General features: G+C 37.6%; 1 protein-coding gene across 3 annotated transcripts; it reads right to left on the reverse strand.

Annotated features, from left to right (window-relative positions):
• Positions 1-552: 552 nt before the first annotated feature.
• LOC146500826 (sorting nexin-4-like) lies at positions 553-8,388 on the reverse strand. 3 transcript variants are annotated; one of them, XM_085135851.1, is made up of 14 exons: positions 8,274-8,388; positions 7,429-7,553; positions 6,927-7,062; positions 6,609-6,758; positions 6,257-6,304; positions 5,464-5,522; positions 5,047-5,119; positions 4,594-4,655; positions 4,118-4,183; positions 3,931-4,020; positions 3,068-3,167; positions 2,744-2,889; positions 2,152-2,266; positions 553-1,992 (listed from the first exon to the last, which is right to left on the reverse strand). In XM_085135851.1, exons 1-14 carry the CDS (start codon positions 8,283-8,285, stop codon positions 1,945-1,947), a joined length of 1,230 nt encoding a protein of 409 aa, XP_084991977.1. In that variant the 5' UTR covers positions 8,286-8,388; the 3' UTR covers positions 553-1,944. The 3 variants fall into 3 exon arrangements, with proteins under 3 accessions (XP_084991977.1, XP_084991976.1, XP_084991978.1); XM_085135850.1 differs by having other exon boundaries at positions 8,196-8,350; XM_085135852.1 differs by having other exon boundaries at positions 5,464-5,519; positions 8,196-8,300.
• Between the last annotated feature and the right edge of the window lie 4,191 nt (positions 8,389-12,579).

The following is a 12,579-nucleotide window of genomic DNA, read 5'->3' on the forward strand; positions in this document are numbered from 1 at the left end:
ATGCCACCATCTAGGGCCGTTTGTTGACATTTTTAATGAATTTTACACATCATTTTGTGTGCTGTGTAGTACATTTGCATGCATTTGACCCATGTACCCACTGAAGACACTAAAATGAGCAATTTGAGAAAGTATAAACACTGACACATTTTCACCTTCCTCCCACCAGGTGTCATGGAAAAATGTAAAATTTGAATAAACCTGGGGGGATGGTTTTGAGTTATCTTGGCAGAGATGAATCACTGAGGTTTGACCTTTAGACTTTGGTAATAAAAAGCCTGTTTCTCTTATCTTTTAACGGCAAATAAATGTAAACAGGAAAAGCAAACATGTCTACGTGAAGAATCAAAACACGCACAGCCACCTTTACATGCTAAGCAAAACCAGCAGTCACATTTCATCCCGCTTCCCCGTTCTCTTTGGTTCCTCTGCCAGTCGGTATAAAAACACAACAGTAAGTTCAAAAAAGGGAAATGTTTATTAGTCATAACACAATGATTACATCTGACACATTTGTCATTTAGAAAAAAAACAAAGCAAACATACATAAAGCTTCAATTTGAGATTCTCTCAGTAAAACGATTGTTTATTCTGGGGAAAAAAAAAATTTGCTGATCTCAGCACAACATTCAGACGTCAGATCCATTATGCACCAATTTTTCTCCCCTTCAGATTGATGTCATCGAAGAAGCTGTTTATGTAAGCCTAATGTGAGGATCTCAACCAAAAAACAGTCTGTATCTGTGTGTAGCTGCACTCAGGTCATATCAGAATAAGTGGTGAGGCACATTGACAGTGGGCTGAGTTCTGTATGGGTTTTTTTCTGTTGCATTAAAGCTACAATGCTTGACAGCAAATAAAGGATCAGATTTTTTGCATTTACGGTTACATTTTGTGTAAACAATAAAACTATGAAACTCAAATTGTGAGAGTGATTTCTTTCCTCAGCCAAAAAACAAAACAAAAAAAAACCCAAAATCACATAACTGAAGTTTTTCAACCCTTCTTCTGTATTTTCTACTATAAATTTGTAGTATAAAAGCACTTGGTCTTCAATACTTTGGTCAGCAACAGATTAACAATAACAAAGATTACTTCTGTGTGACGAACATAAAATGACTTTTAAAAAAATAAAGAAAAAGAAAAATGGAAATGTAAAAAGTGTAGTGGCTTTCTAAAGCTCGGTCCATGTTTACAGTCATATTTCTTGCAGTTCATTTCAAATTGAACATTCACCAGTGCACTCTTCTGCTTTTGTTTGGTTCGACTTGCTGTTGCAAATTTGAAATTTAAACACAAACGTAAGCAAAACAGAAGTTCTATCAGAAACAAGTTCCCCATTCTTTAACTCATCACTATTGCCATTAATCACCTAAAATCAAATAGTATGAAAACCTTTATGTGAGGAGATTCTGGAGAGGGTTGAAAGGTAACACGTAAAGATCCTTCCATCAAGGCCGGCAACTCTAAAACGAGTCACATGAACCACTGTTTGCAAAGTGCAGCCTGTGTCAACTCATAAACTAGTATACTGCTCTGTGTTATTCATTGTGACTGATTGAGAGAGCTAACAACTGAAATATACTGCATGGATAATCCCATGGATCCATTGTGCAATGATAATGCCACATTTTCTTCCTGGACATGTTAATGAAGTGCAACTAAGGATGAGTGTGTAAATTTGGACTGTCTGAAGTACGAAGGTCAGAAAATCAAGGAAAAGGTTCTATTAAGACACCTGACGTTAAAGAGGCATTGTTCCACGTTCACTTTTTTAATGTGTGTGTGCTTCAACTAAGTATAGCAAAACAAATTAAAGGCAGCATTTGGGTTCCCACATTTTCTCCACAGGACTACAGTATAATCACTGGCTGTTGGTCCTAGTCTGTACAATCAGAGTATAGTTTTGGTGCAGTACAGTACGATCGCTTTGGAAAGTTTGGCTCACATTTTGCTGAAACACTCCTTGGCATTGGACCACACCTGGATTCCCTGTAACAGTACACAAGTACCAGAGAAAAGGAGTGACTTAGAGACATTGAAAGACAAGACAGAAATACTAAACAGTTAAGGAGTGGTACTGCTGAACAAAAGACCACATGCTAGGAATTTATATAAATACACAAAATACACAAGAATAAATGCCCACACCTTCTTACACATACTGATCTGCATAATGGCGTAGCTTATCAGCGCCTCACGCAAATCTTTGTCTTTCTGCTCTTTAAAATGTTCGATGTCGTCCCATGCTGCTCGCACAAACTCCCTGGTGGCACAATCACAAAGACGCATGATACTGTTAGTCTGTTTGCGTGGAGAAGAAGCACAGGGAGAAGAACAAAAGAAGAAGTAGAGGAAGAAGAAAAGGAAAACAATGCAGCATTTGCTTTGTTCCTTATTCTTATTAGGTTCTAGTTCCTGTATTTTCTACTGATGTTTTTCCGTTAAAACAACAAAAAAAAATTGAATAGAACTACTTTTTAATTACACATGGAACCTCAATTTGTCTCTCAACACTTTCAGCAAATACCTCAGTTCACCAGTTTGTGCTGGGGAAAAATTATCTAGTCTCCTGTTATTATTCTTTGCATTTATGTTGTTCAGTTGCAACAGTTCAGTCAGAAAACAGAGTCAGATTATGTGCTATATTTTTTACACAGAGGAGGAACAGTGAGGAAGAGAAATTTAAAATAGGGATAATTTCAAAATAGGTAAGTGGTTGATAAGATAGTGTTGTGCTTACTGGCACTCTGTGTTCTTCTCCTTGACCGTTTCTTCTCCTTCCTGAATACTCTGCTCCAGGGCTGCTAACCTGCTCTCTTTTTGCTCCGGGCTCTCTTGGCCAAATAATTTACTGGTCATTCCCTTCAAAGAAAAAATTCGCACCGTCTGCACTCGCACACAAACAGACACACACGGAAAAACAAATGCACGCATTAAATTATGTTCACATCAATTTGGATCACGACGGTGTTTTTGAACACAGGCCCACTTCTGGTTCTTAATTCGCACATATCGTGCGAGGAGAAAGAAAGATTATAAGCCAGAGTGTGTGAAAGTGTGTTACCCCGGTTGCCAGCTCTTCTTTCTGTTGTTTCTTTTGGGCAAGGTCCTGAGCTGCCATCTCCAATTCATACTGAATCAGCTCATGTTTTCTGCACACTGACCTTAACGCACACACAAATTCAGACATATTTTAAACCCTGACAGTCCCAAAACATGAATGGATTCTGCTACAAAGGCTATAACAGTCAACAGAATGTATTTACATTTACTGTAAATAAAGATGTGGGCTGCGTCTGATCCAAGTCTGATCTACAAAACTGACACTCTTTTCTCTGCTGAATGATGTTTTAATGCTTACAATAAAATTCAATTCATTCAGAAGAATAGATTTTTAGCAAACATAAAATAAGAGATATAGTGTCAGAAATGTGTGCTGCATCACTACAGACCAACTAAGAGGAATAAAGCATGAAGTTACACACTGACCAAAGCAACCCTTGTGTGTTTGTGAAAGAGGAAAAACAAAACAAAATAAGGAACAGATGAGGTGGAAGGTAAAGTATGAAAAACAAAATGTCCAGGCTTTCCAAGTTATGCAAGCAGAAGCCTTGTTGGTATGAAGTCTCCTTTTACTGTTTACATGACTGTGCTATGGAAGACATTAACCTTTCCGGATATTAACAAAGATATGATGGCTTCCTGTTCCTGCTATAAATCACTGCTGCATCGGTAACTGAGCTAGAATACCTGCTTCAGCACAATGATTATTGTATTATGCCTAACGTCTAATTCCATGTTTTTACATATGGTGAGATTCATGTATGCAACTTTTATGCAAAATGTAATAAAATTACAGCATATTCAGAGCATCTGTCTACCCTGATAAGTGTGTTAACAAAACCAACTTGTAACACAATACAATACCTGACGGCGTCAGTGTAGAAGAGGTATTCTTTGAGCTGGTCTGCAAAGTGCTCTTCCTCCTCCAGAATGTCATCAATTGATGCAGCATAACTGAGATAACACGCAAAGTCACTGTACAATTGAAGCAACACCAAACAAACATTATGTGTTTGTGTCCATCACCAATTCAGGTAACACCTTTACTTACGTGTCCATGTGGTGTCCAGCACTCTGCAGTCCATCTCCCATCTCTTTCTCTATTGCGCTCCACTCACTAAAGACAGAAAAATGTTCATGTATACTTGACTTGAATGCAGCAGCTCTCTTTGTTCACTAAACAGAAAACATGGTTGTCTGAAATAATGATTGTTTTTTAGTAGTTAAGTATCTATTATATCATGATTACCCAAACAAAAGGAGATTGTGTGGGCATACAGAAACAAAGAAGGCAACTGAGGTATATCTATGAATAAAGGAATTCCCTAATGACCCACAACAATCCTTTAATACTAAATGCATTATTACTGCAGGGAAATTTTTTAAGTGACCTAATTCAATATAAGGTAAAATATCATCTGCCTAAAATGCTTTTTTATTCTGCTTATATAAATGGATACAGTAACTTATGGTTGTAAATATAATTTGTTACAGTAGAAAACAAAGAGTAGAACAGGTGTTCCTCACCTGAAAACTCTGCCATAGTTACCATGGACTTTGTAAACTCCATATAGCCTGTCTGCTACTCGCTAGAAGAAAAAACAAAACTAATCATTAGAAACAGACAGGTTACTACCTTAGATGGTCTGCTTTAAAAACCTTGAAGAGATACATTTGGCATTAGAGTGCAATTCAATAACTTTCTATTATTCTCAATGTCTTGGATGCAGCCAGCTTTTAAATCACTTTTAAATAATAAACGTTGGCATGCTATGGCGTAGACGTCCAAGATAAAATGCTGAGGGCCCTGGAAAAGAAAGTCAAAATTCTAGGAAAGTAGATACAGATTTTTGTATTTCAGAGACAAAAATGTTGGAATTTGAAGTTCCACAAGCAACCACCAACGGATGCCCACGGCTTACAAAAAACATCAACTTAAGATAAACCTCAGTCTCTCTAAACAAACATGCCAAAACTTACCGCTCGAATTCTGAGTAACTGAGAGATTACGCTGTTCAGTTCATCACTGTACTGTTTCAGTGCTGTAAACCGCCTAGAGGCAAAACAAGAAGTAACTGATTGAACAGTATTTTCTTTTACATTATACACTCTAGAAATTTGTTCTTTCAGTTTGCCTTGGAACAGAATAAATTATTACTTAATATGGTGGTAAAAATAAAAATTTCATAAATCTCATAAATATATCCAAGTGATTATCACACATCTTACACCCTGTTTTTGCTGCCTGATTTTATAATGAATATTTCATTTATTCTAGTTATTAAAAATTCCTGAGAAAGTATTTCACAATAGTCTTAAATCTGTCTAAGTTGTGTAAGTTGCATAAATCCTAGAAAATGGAAAAATTAGGTTAAGTTTGGCTGTTTTTACACCTACTTGTCAGGATTCTTGACTCTGAACATGGCACTCAAAGACTTGAGTCTGGAATCAGCCTGTTAGGGAAAAGAATTACACACAGCGAAATATACGAAGAAGTGCTTTAAACATAACTCAGTTTGATTTTGTAAAACACACAAAAAATGCGGATATGAAATTAAGATTAAAATGATGAAAGCATCAACAGAATCAATTACAGTGTATAAAAGATGGAAGAAGCCACAGGCTGGTTTGGTTTTAAAGCTCTGAGCTGAGATTTGTCACCGTCACAATTTTAACTTTTGAAACCAGACATAATGATTGCAGTGCGGGATCTGATTGGAAATTCAAGGGACACTGCATGCTCATATGCAACTTACTTTTGAACTGGAAATTAGTTCAAAATAAATCACACAGTGTTAAGCAGACATGTATTTCTGTCATGTTTGCCACCTGGCCATTAGTTTGTGGCAAGAACAGTTTATACAGGCAAAAAAGCTTACCCTGGTTTATTGCCCTTTTGGACACTAATAGGACCAATAATTTAAAAAGGGATAATCACACTGAAAGTAGTGATTCAGCCCATAAGCTCATCAGGAAAGTATTTACAGGAGTCATTGATCAAAAGAAAGGGCAGTGGTTTTCCCATGGTCTTCCATGAAACCATAACTTTAGATGCCCCCTGCTGGCCATTAGAAAGAATGCCAGTTTCTGGCACTTCCAACATCAGCTTTCCTTGTCAGACCCGGAAACTACTTGCATCTTTTACACGTGTGACCTGAACTTGTGTCTTTCACACTCCATCTGGTTGTACCTTGTCTTGGAAGCCTGTTTCCAAAACCGCATCTCTCCATCCCTTTTCCTGAAGAAATGACAGGAAAAATACATGACAGACTCGAAAGTCAGCCAGATTGTATAACCCCTCTCCAAAAAACAACCCCAAAAAACAAAAAACGGGGTATTCCAGCTACAGAAGCGGCTGCAATGAAGAGACAAATCTACCAACTATGGGTGCATAAATAGCTCTTAAATTCTTTACAGTTCAGGGTTCATGTGTAACGTCAGTTTGAAATCTGTTATACTGTGGATGTGGAAGGTTTGATTATACTACATGAATGGCAAAAGATCTACAAGGGACATTATGCAACTTATGTTAGGCTGCTAACCTCTGTAAGAAAGAGGAAGAAAATTTTGTCATTGGAGAGGACCGGATGTGATGCAACACGCAACAGGAAATTTTCCAGGCCAACTCGCCGCCGCTCAACAAAGTCTGGATCTAAGTTGTCTGCTGAAAGCTTGTGCCACACAAACTCGGCCTGTAAGAGACACAAACAAGGGTTGAAACAAAAAAGGTAAATGGCTGAATATTATTTACTATGAAGTTGAAGGTAAGCTGTATTAGTTATAGCCACTTAATAATTTCCATTTAATTCTTTTTTTTAAATTATTGATTAGTCCTTTCCCACCACCTACACATTACTCACCCTTTTCTCTGGTAGCGGGGGGATGATAATGTAGGGATAGGTGACCAGCAGGTAAGTTCGGAGAAGCTCAAACTCACTGTAGCGTCTCCACAAAGTGTCAGGTGCCGCTGGTGTCCCTCCCTCTGTTTCAGCAGGCCTGGACAAAGACCAATGAGAAGAAATAGTATTTCAGGTGTGTCAAAAAAGTAGTAGATGCTTGAGCTACCACATTTTCATTCATAGCACCTTGCCAGTTGACACAACTGTACTGTACATGAAGTGACTATATTTTCCCAGTTCAATACTATAAAAAGCAAGACAAAAAAAGCAAATTTGTTGTGCAAACTGTAATACATCTGAGGTAAAAGATAAATAAATTTAAAACAAAAACACGCAAAAGAATGCACCTAGAATGCACAGAGGTGTACTCCACCTCTCTCTACTTTTTTATAAGCACTAAATATTTGCATATGGTGCGCCTATGATGCGGACAGAAAAGTGAATGCTTCACTTTATAACCTACCGTATTTCAATCAGGTACACAGTGTATGTTTCCTGCATGTTAACAGTATTCTTCCCTGTTCTCTTCTCTGCCTCTGCCACATTTATCTCCAGTTTCCTCAACAGAGCCGTCCCTCTTTCCACCATCTGCACACACCAGAATAAATTATGAGTATGGAAGTCAAAAAAAGGTAAACATATGGAAGAGTGTTAGCGGCAACGGACAGGGGCTAAAAGAACAGAAATATGCATTAAACTTGAGTATAAAATAAGGGTAATCTGTTTTGGTTAGCTGGAGATACTACAACAATAGTACAGCACACAGAGTTATGGCAGGCGTGTGCAGGTCACAAGACAAGACCATAATCACCGAAATACCTGGGGGGAAAGTTGCTTTAGTATTCGGAATTCAATCTTTCTAACAGAGCAGAATGGGGAACATGGCTAACATAAACTTAGGTTTAGCGTTCAGACTTAATAGCTAGCAAGCTAACGTCAGGAAGACTAAAGTTTAGGACTAAAGTTTGACACAGTCTTCGCAGAAGCAACTTTAAGTCATTTAATTAATTTAACGCTAAGCCGCAGAAGAGAGTAAGCTAAATCTAGCGGGGGAAGCCAGTGAACGTTTCATAAAACTCCGCAGGCTTTTTGTAGAAACAGTGGGAAAGTCTTCGACGCTCCAACTGGCTAACATTACATTAGGCCCTATTTGAAAGGTTTTCAGCAGTAAAAAAAATTGTTTTTTAAACCTCAAGTATGGTTATTATGAAGAACAACAAAAGGTACGACCGTATTTATGATGTTGTTCTCAGATTCCGTGGAAGTGATGTCGGTATTACTAATCACGGCTACTTCTTCGCTACTTACAGAGTCTGCCATGGTTATAGGTTGCCAGAGTACTGCCGCTGCTGCTGTCAGCTGAGCTGGCAGAGTGGACTGCTGCCTGTTTTCTGCGCACGCGCAGTTCACGGCTGGGAAAATGGTTTGCTTTGGGTCTGTGCTTTTGGTTTCGGTGATATTTTGAGCGTATATTTGAGCGTATATATATATATATATTATAACTAAAACAGTAGCAAATTACTCTGCAATCAATGACACCGAATATAGGTATTTTGTTTAGTTTTAGCATAATTGTTAATGTTCAGATCTTACAGAATTAAGGGGATTTCCCTCGTGATTATGCAAAAACATAAAAAACATAACATGGTTGCACGTGTGAAATAGTTGCATAAGATGTGTCTACAAGTTGCAAAGCAGCTTTCCATGCAATACTCCTCATTGTTGAACCCATTACCCTTTGCATAGCTTATTCGACACCTTTTTTTGGCAATACTGACATCTGCTGGTTGGATTGTGGCACTCATTCGTTTCCACCCTATACTTTGTAAACGGTTGGTCTTGTTGCAAAATCCCAAGTGTGTAAATGTCCTCCTCAGTGTAAACGTCCATTGAATGATAATAAGCAGTGAGTGTGATATATGTAGACAGTTATCTGAATTTTTGCATTGTGTTTTTGGAACTTTTACCTATTTTGCGTTACTCTTATTTCAGTATTTCTCCCTTTAATTTAGTCTTGAATCCAATTCTGCTTTCTTTCTCTTGGTTTTATGTTTTTTTAAAAAAAATATATGTAGGCTTTGATTTTTTTCTTTAATTGTGTTACATTTAGCTCTTGCTTTGTATGCTGTGTATTGCCTTTTGCAAAGTATCTTTCAACATTTTATTTCGTAAAAAAGGACTGTGCAGTTAAAAAAAATGATTGCTTTCTTATATAGCTAGAACACTAGTTTGTTGGTTAAACATGATATAAAATGTGCTTTTAGCAAATGAAAAAGTAGCAGCCATTGCCCTATACATTTACAGTATTCCTTGTCTTACACAATGACTTCTTGCCATTGTTTTTATGGTCAAAAAAATGTGAAAAAGGTGTCATACATGATGAGTTTCCTCACTGTGGTCATATCTTTTCGTGCCTCTTTTTTTTTGTAGATGGTTGTGGGCCCAGTTCTGAATGAGAGGGATGTGGTATTCCTCAGGCTAGTAAACAGCACAGAAACACGGCCTTTTAGTTCCTGTGGTCACGCTGTTGTTCAGTGTTTAATGTTTAAAGAGAAGGGTGGAGCAGGATTTAGTAAGGAAGCAGATGCCACTGGGCATAGAGTGGTTTGATGGAGTGTTATGGGATGTGGGGTGGATGGAGTGAGAAAAAAAGCATAAAAATAGAGAAACGTTATGATGGTAAAATGAAAAATATAATCATTACTTTTAAAATTATCGATGGCACAAATGCACCAGGTATGGGTGGATGGAAGGAGTGATGGTGTGATGCGGTTTCAGGCTGCAGTGTGTCAGGAAACCAAAAGCTTGAGCTGTGACCAGCCGTTGTCTGAGCAACAGCATAGCTACCATTCTTTCCTGCCACTGACCTCAAACCAGCCACCACCACTTCCTGTCCACATATACCCGCACGCACACAAATATATAGACACACACACCTCCAGCCCTATTTGGCTGTCTATAATTGGCCATTTGACAACTTTTTAGAGCTCGCTGACCAATGTTCTTGAATGCTGAGCTACAATAAGCTTTGCACAGTTTCTGTGTGTACGCGTGATTGTTGATATTTGGAGATTCTGAACAAAATCTGTTGGGTTTATCATAGATGTAGATATAGATATATAGACTTATAGAGACTCATTATCTCTGTCACAATGACTGCTAACTATTGTTGTTTTGGGAAGTGAATATTGATTCTACTGATAAAATTAATATTGCACATGCCAAAATCAATTAACTACTGCAGTTTTAATCTAGTTTTAATGCAGCTCTGTTGACCAGAGAAACATCTTTCATATCTAGTAACTGAATATTACCGTATACCCACCTCTGTACTGCCTGATAATTTGTAAATTCATTTGTTAGAGAAAACTGTTCTCTGTTGGTGTTTTTCTTTTGAACAGCAGATGGTAGCAAAAATCAAATAAAGCGGGCTACAGTCATCAATATGAATGAATATAACTGGTTTCTTGACCAATCACAGAAGAAACACAGTAGTGGTGCTAATTGCCTGTAATTGTCAAATCATGACAGACTAGCATTTGTACTCTGAAAGTGAAACAACTAAATGCAATTTTCCCTGACATAATTTGTCTTTTTACAAATTTCAGATGTGTTATTATTGCATAATGAATACTTTCAATGAAAAAGCATATTACTGTAATATTAATGGGTTTTTGGTAATGTTTACAGTACATTATGTAAAGATCTAGCAACACAACATCCTAAACACTACAAGGAAACGTGCATTGTGTAGTTGGCCTGCACAACCAACCATTACACACTGCACAAATCTCTGCACAATTCACTCTGATGTACAGCAATGTACATATGCAGGGACAATCAATTAATATATTGCATAACATAAATATACATGTGTATGTCTTACTTGAATTTTTATTTTCAAAATAGACTATTTGAAGACAGTAATATAATATCTCACTGTAGAGGTGCCAGAGTGTTTTTAGGAGATCTGTTGGGGCAATCTGCCCCATTGTTATGGCCTGTTCAATACTTGTACAGTTGAGAGCATGATTTGGAATACTAGCTATAAGTCAGACCTGTTTGCTGTGGATGTTAGATTCTGCCTGGGCTACCCTTTGCCACCAATTATACATCTGACTTTTATGGACAGAATTTTTAGGTGCAGCCAAGCAGTGGAGGGTTTCATGTTTGGTTGCCTCTAGACCACCTTTCTACATTTCTGGGCACTGGCGAGAAGTTCAGCCCCAAGCAGAGGAATTCAAGTATCTTAGGGTCTTGTTCAGGAGTGAGGAGGAGTGGACTGGAAAGAGGGAATGGTGCAGTGTCAGCAGCAGTTGATAGGTTCTATTGGTAGGTTAAGTGGAAGAAGGAGTTGAATATGAAAGCAAAGTTTTTGATTTACTAGTTGATCCAGTTGTTTCTGAATTATGGCCACAAACTCTGAGTAGAGAATAAGATCACAGATACAGAAGTCAGTCAGAGCTTCCTCCCTAGGATGTCACCTTAAGAGATAGTGTGAGGAGCTGGGTCATTCAGTGGGGAGAGCTGCTACTCCTCAATATTGAAAGGAGTCAATGGAGGTGGTTTGGGCATAGGATTCCACCAGGTTCATCTTAGATGTCATGTTTCATGTATGTCCAATCTGGAGGAAACCTGGGAGAAAACTCAAGATATGCTGGAGAGCTAACATTTCACCATGGTTTGGGAATAACTTCGGGTCCCCCCTGGAAGGGCTGGGGGAAGTGGCTGGAGGGATCTGGGCATCTCTGCTTAGACTGCTGCTTCTGTTGCAAAAAATGCATGGATGTATCGATAGATGGATGGAAAAAAATTACAAATAATTTATCAATAATTTTTAAGGTTTGAGTGACATCTGTGATTGCATATCTTTTATTCATACTTTGTCTTTATGACCTAAAATCCTGTCAGAATATGTATTTTTGTTTGCCTTAAAAAACGTTTTTCATGGTTTTGAAATAATTGCACGATTGGCTTAGATACAATCATTTATGGGATTTTTTAAAAACCAGATCTGGTCAATAACAAGTTTTAGGAAGTTGCATTTTATGTGTATGTTTAAGTGTGTATGTGTGTACATGCTGTATGCACAAGGCTGGTCACGAAGATCATAAAGAGGAAGTCCTTGTGGTCAGTAGAAAGGAACACATGTTTTGCTCCATGTCATAGTCTCCATCCTTCATTTTCCTCTCATTCATCCTTCTATTCTTGCCTTTGAGAGTGGTGGAAAACTGTGTGTTGCTGCAGTGTGTTTATTTGCGTGGGTGAGTCTGTATAGCACACACATGATGATGCGGTATACTTGGGATTACCTACAATTAAAGTATGCCCTTGTGTGTTATTCAGATTTTGTTCAATAAGATGGCATTTTTTTGATTAGGTCTTCGTGTTTTTATTTTTAAGTGACCCCTGTAAACCTAATATTTGACAGTTTATTATAGTTACACTCTTATAGTAGCATTAGAAGCTTCTAGTTCAAAGTTATCTATTTCAAACTCAGCCAAATGGTATCTATCTATCTATCTATCTATCTATCTATCTATCTATCTATCTATCTATCTATATATATATATATATATATATATATATATATATATATATATGTATATTTTAC

The sequence above is a fragment of the Neolamprologus multifasciatus genome, chromosome 16 (assembly GCF_963576455.1).
Source record: "Neolamprologus multifasciatus chromosome 16, fNeoMul1.2, whole genome shotgun sequence".
Classification (NCBI taxonomy): Eukaryota; Metazoa; Chordata; class Actinopteri; order Cichliformes; family Cichlidae; genus Neolamprologus; species Neolamprologus multifasciatus.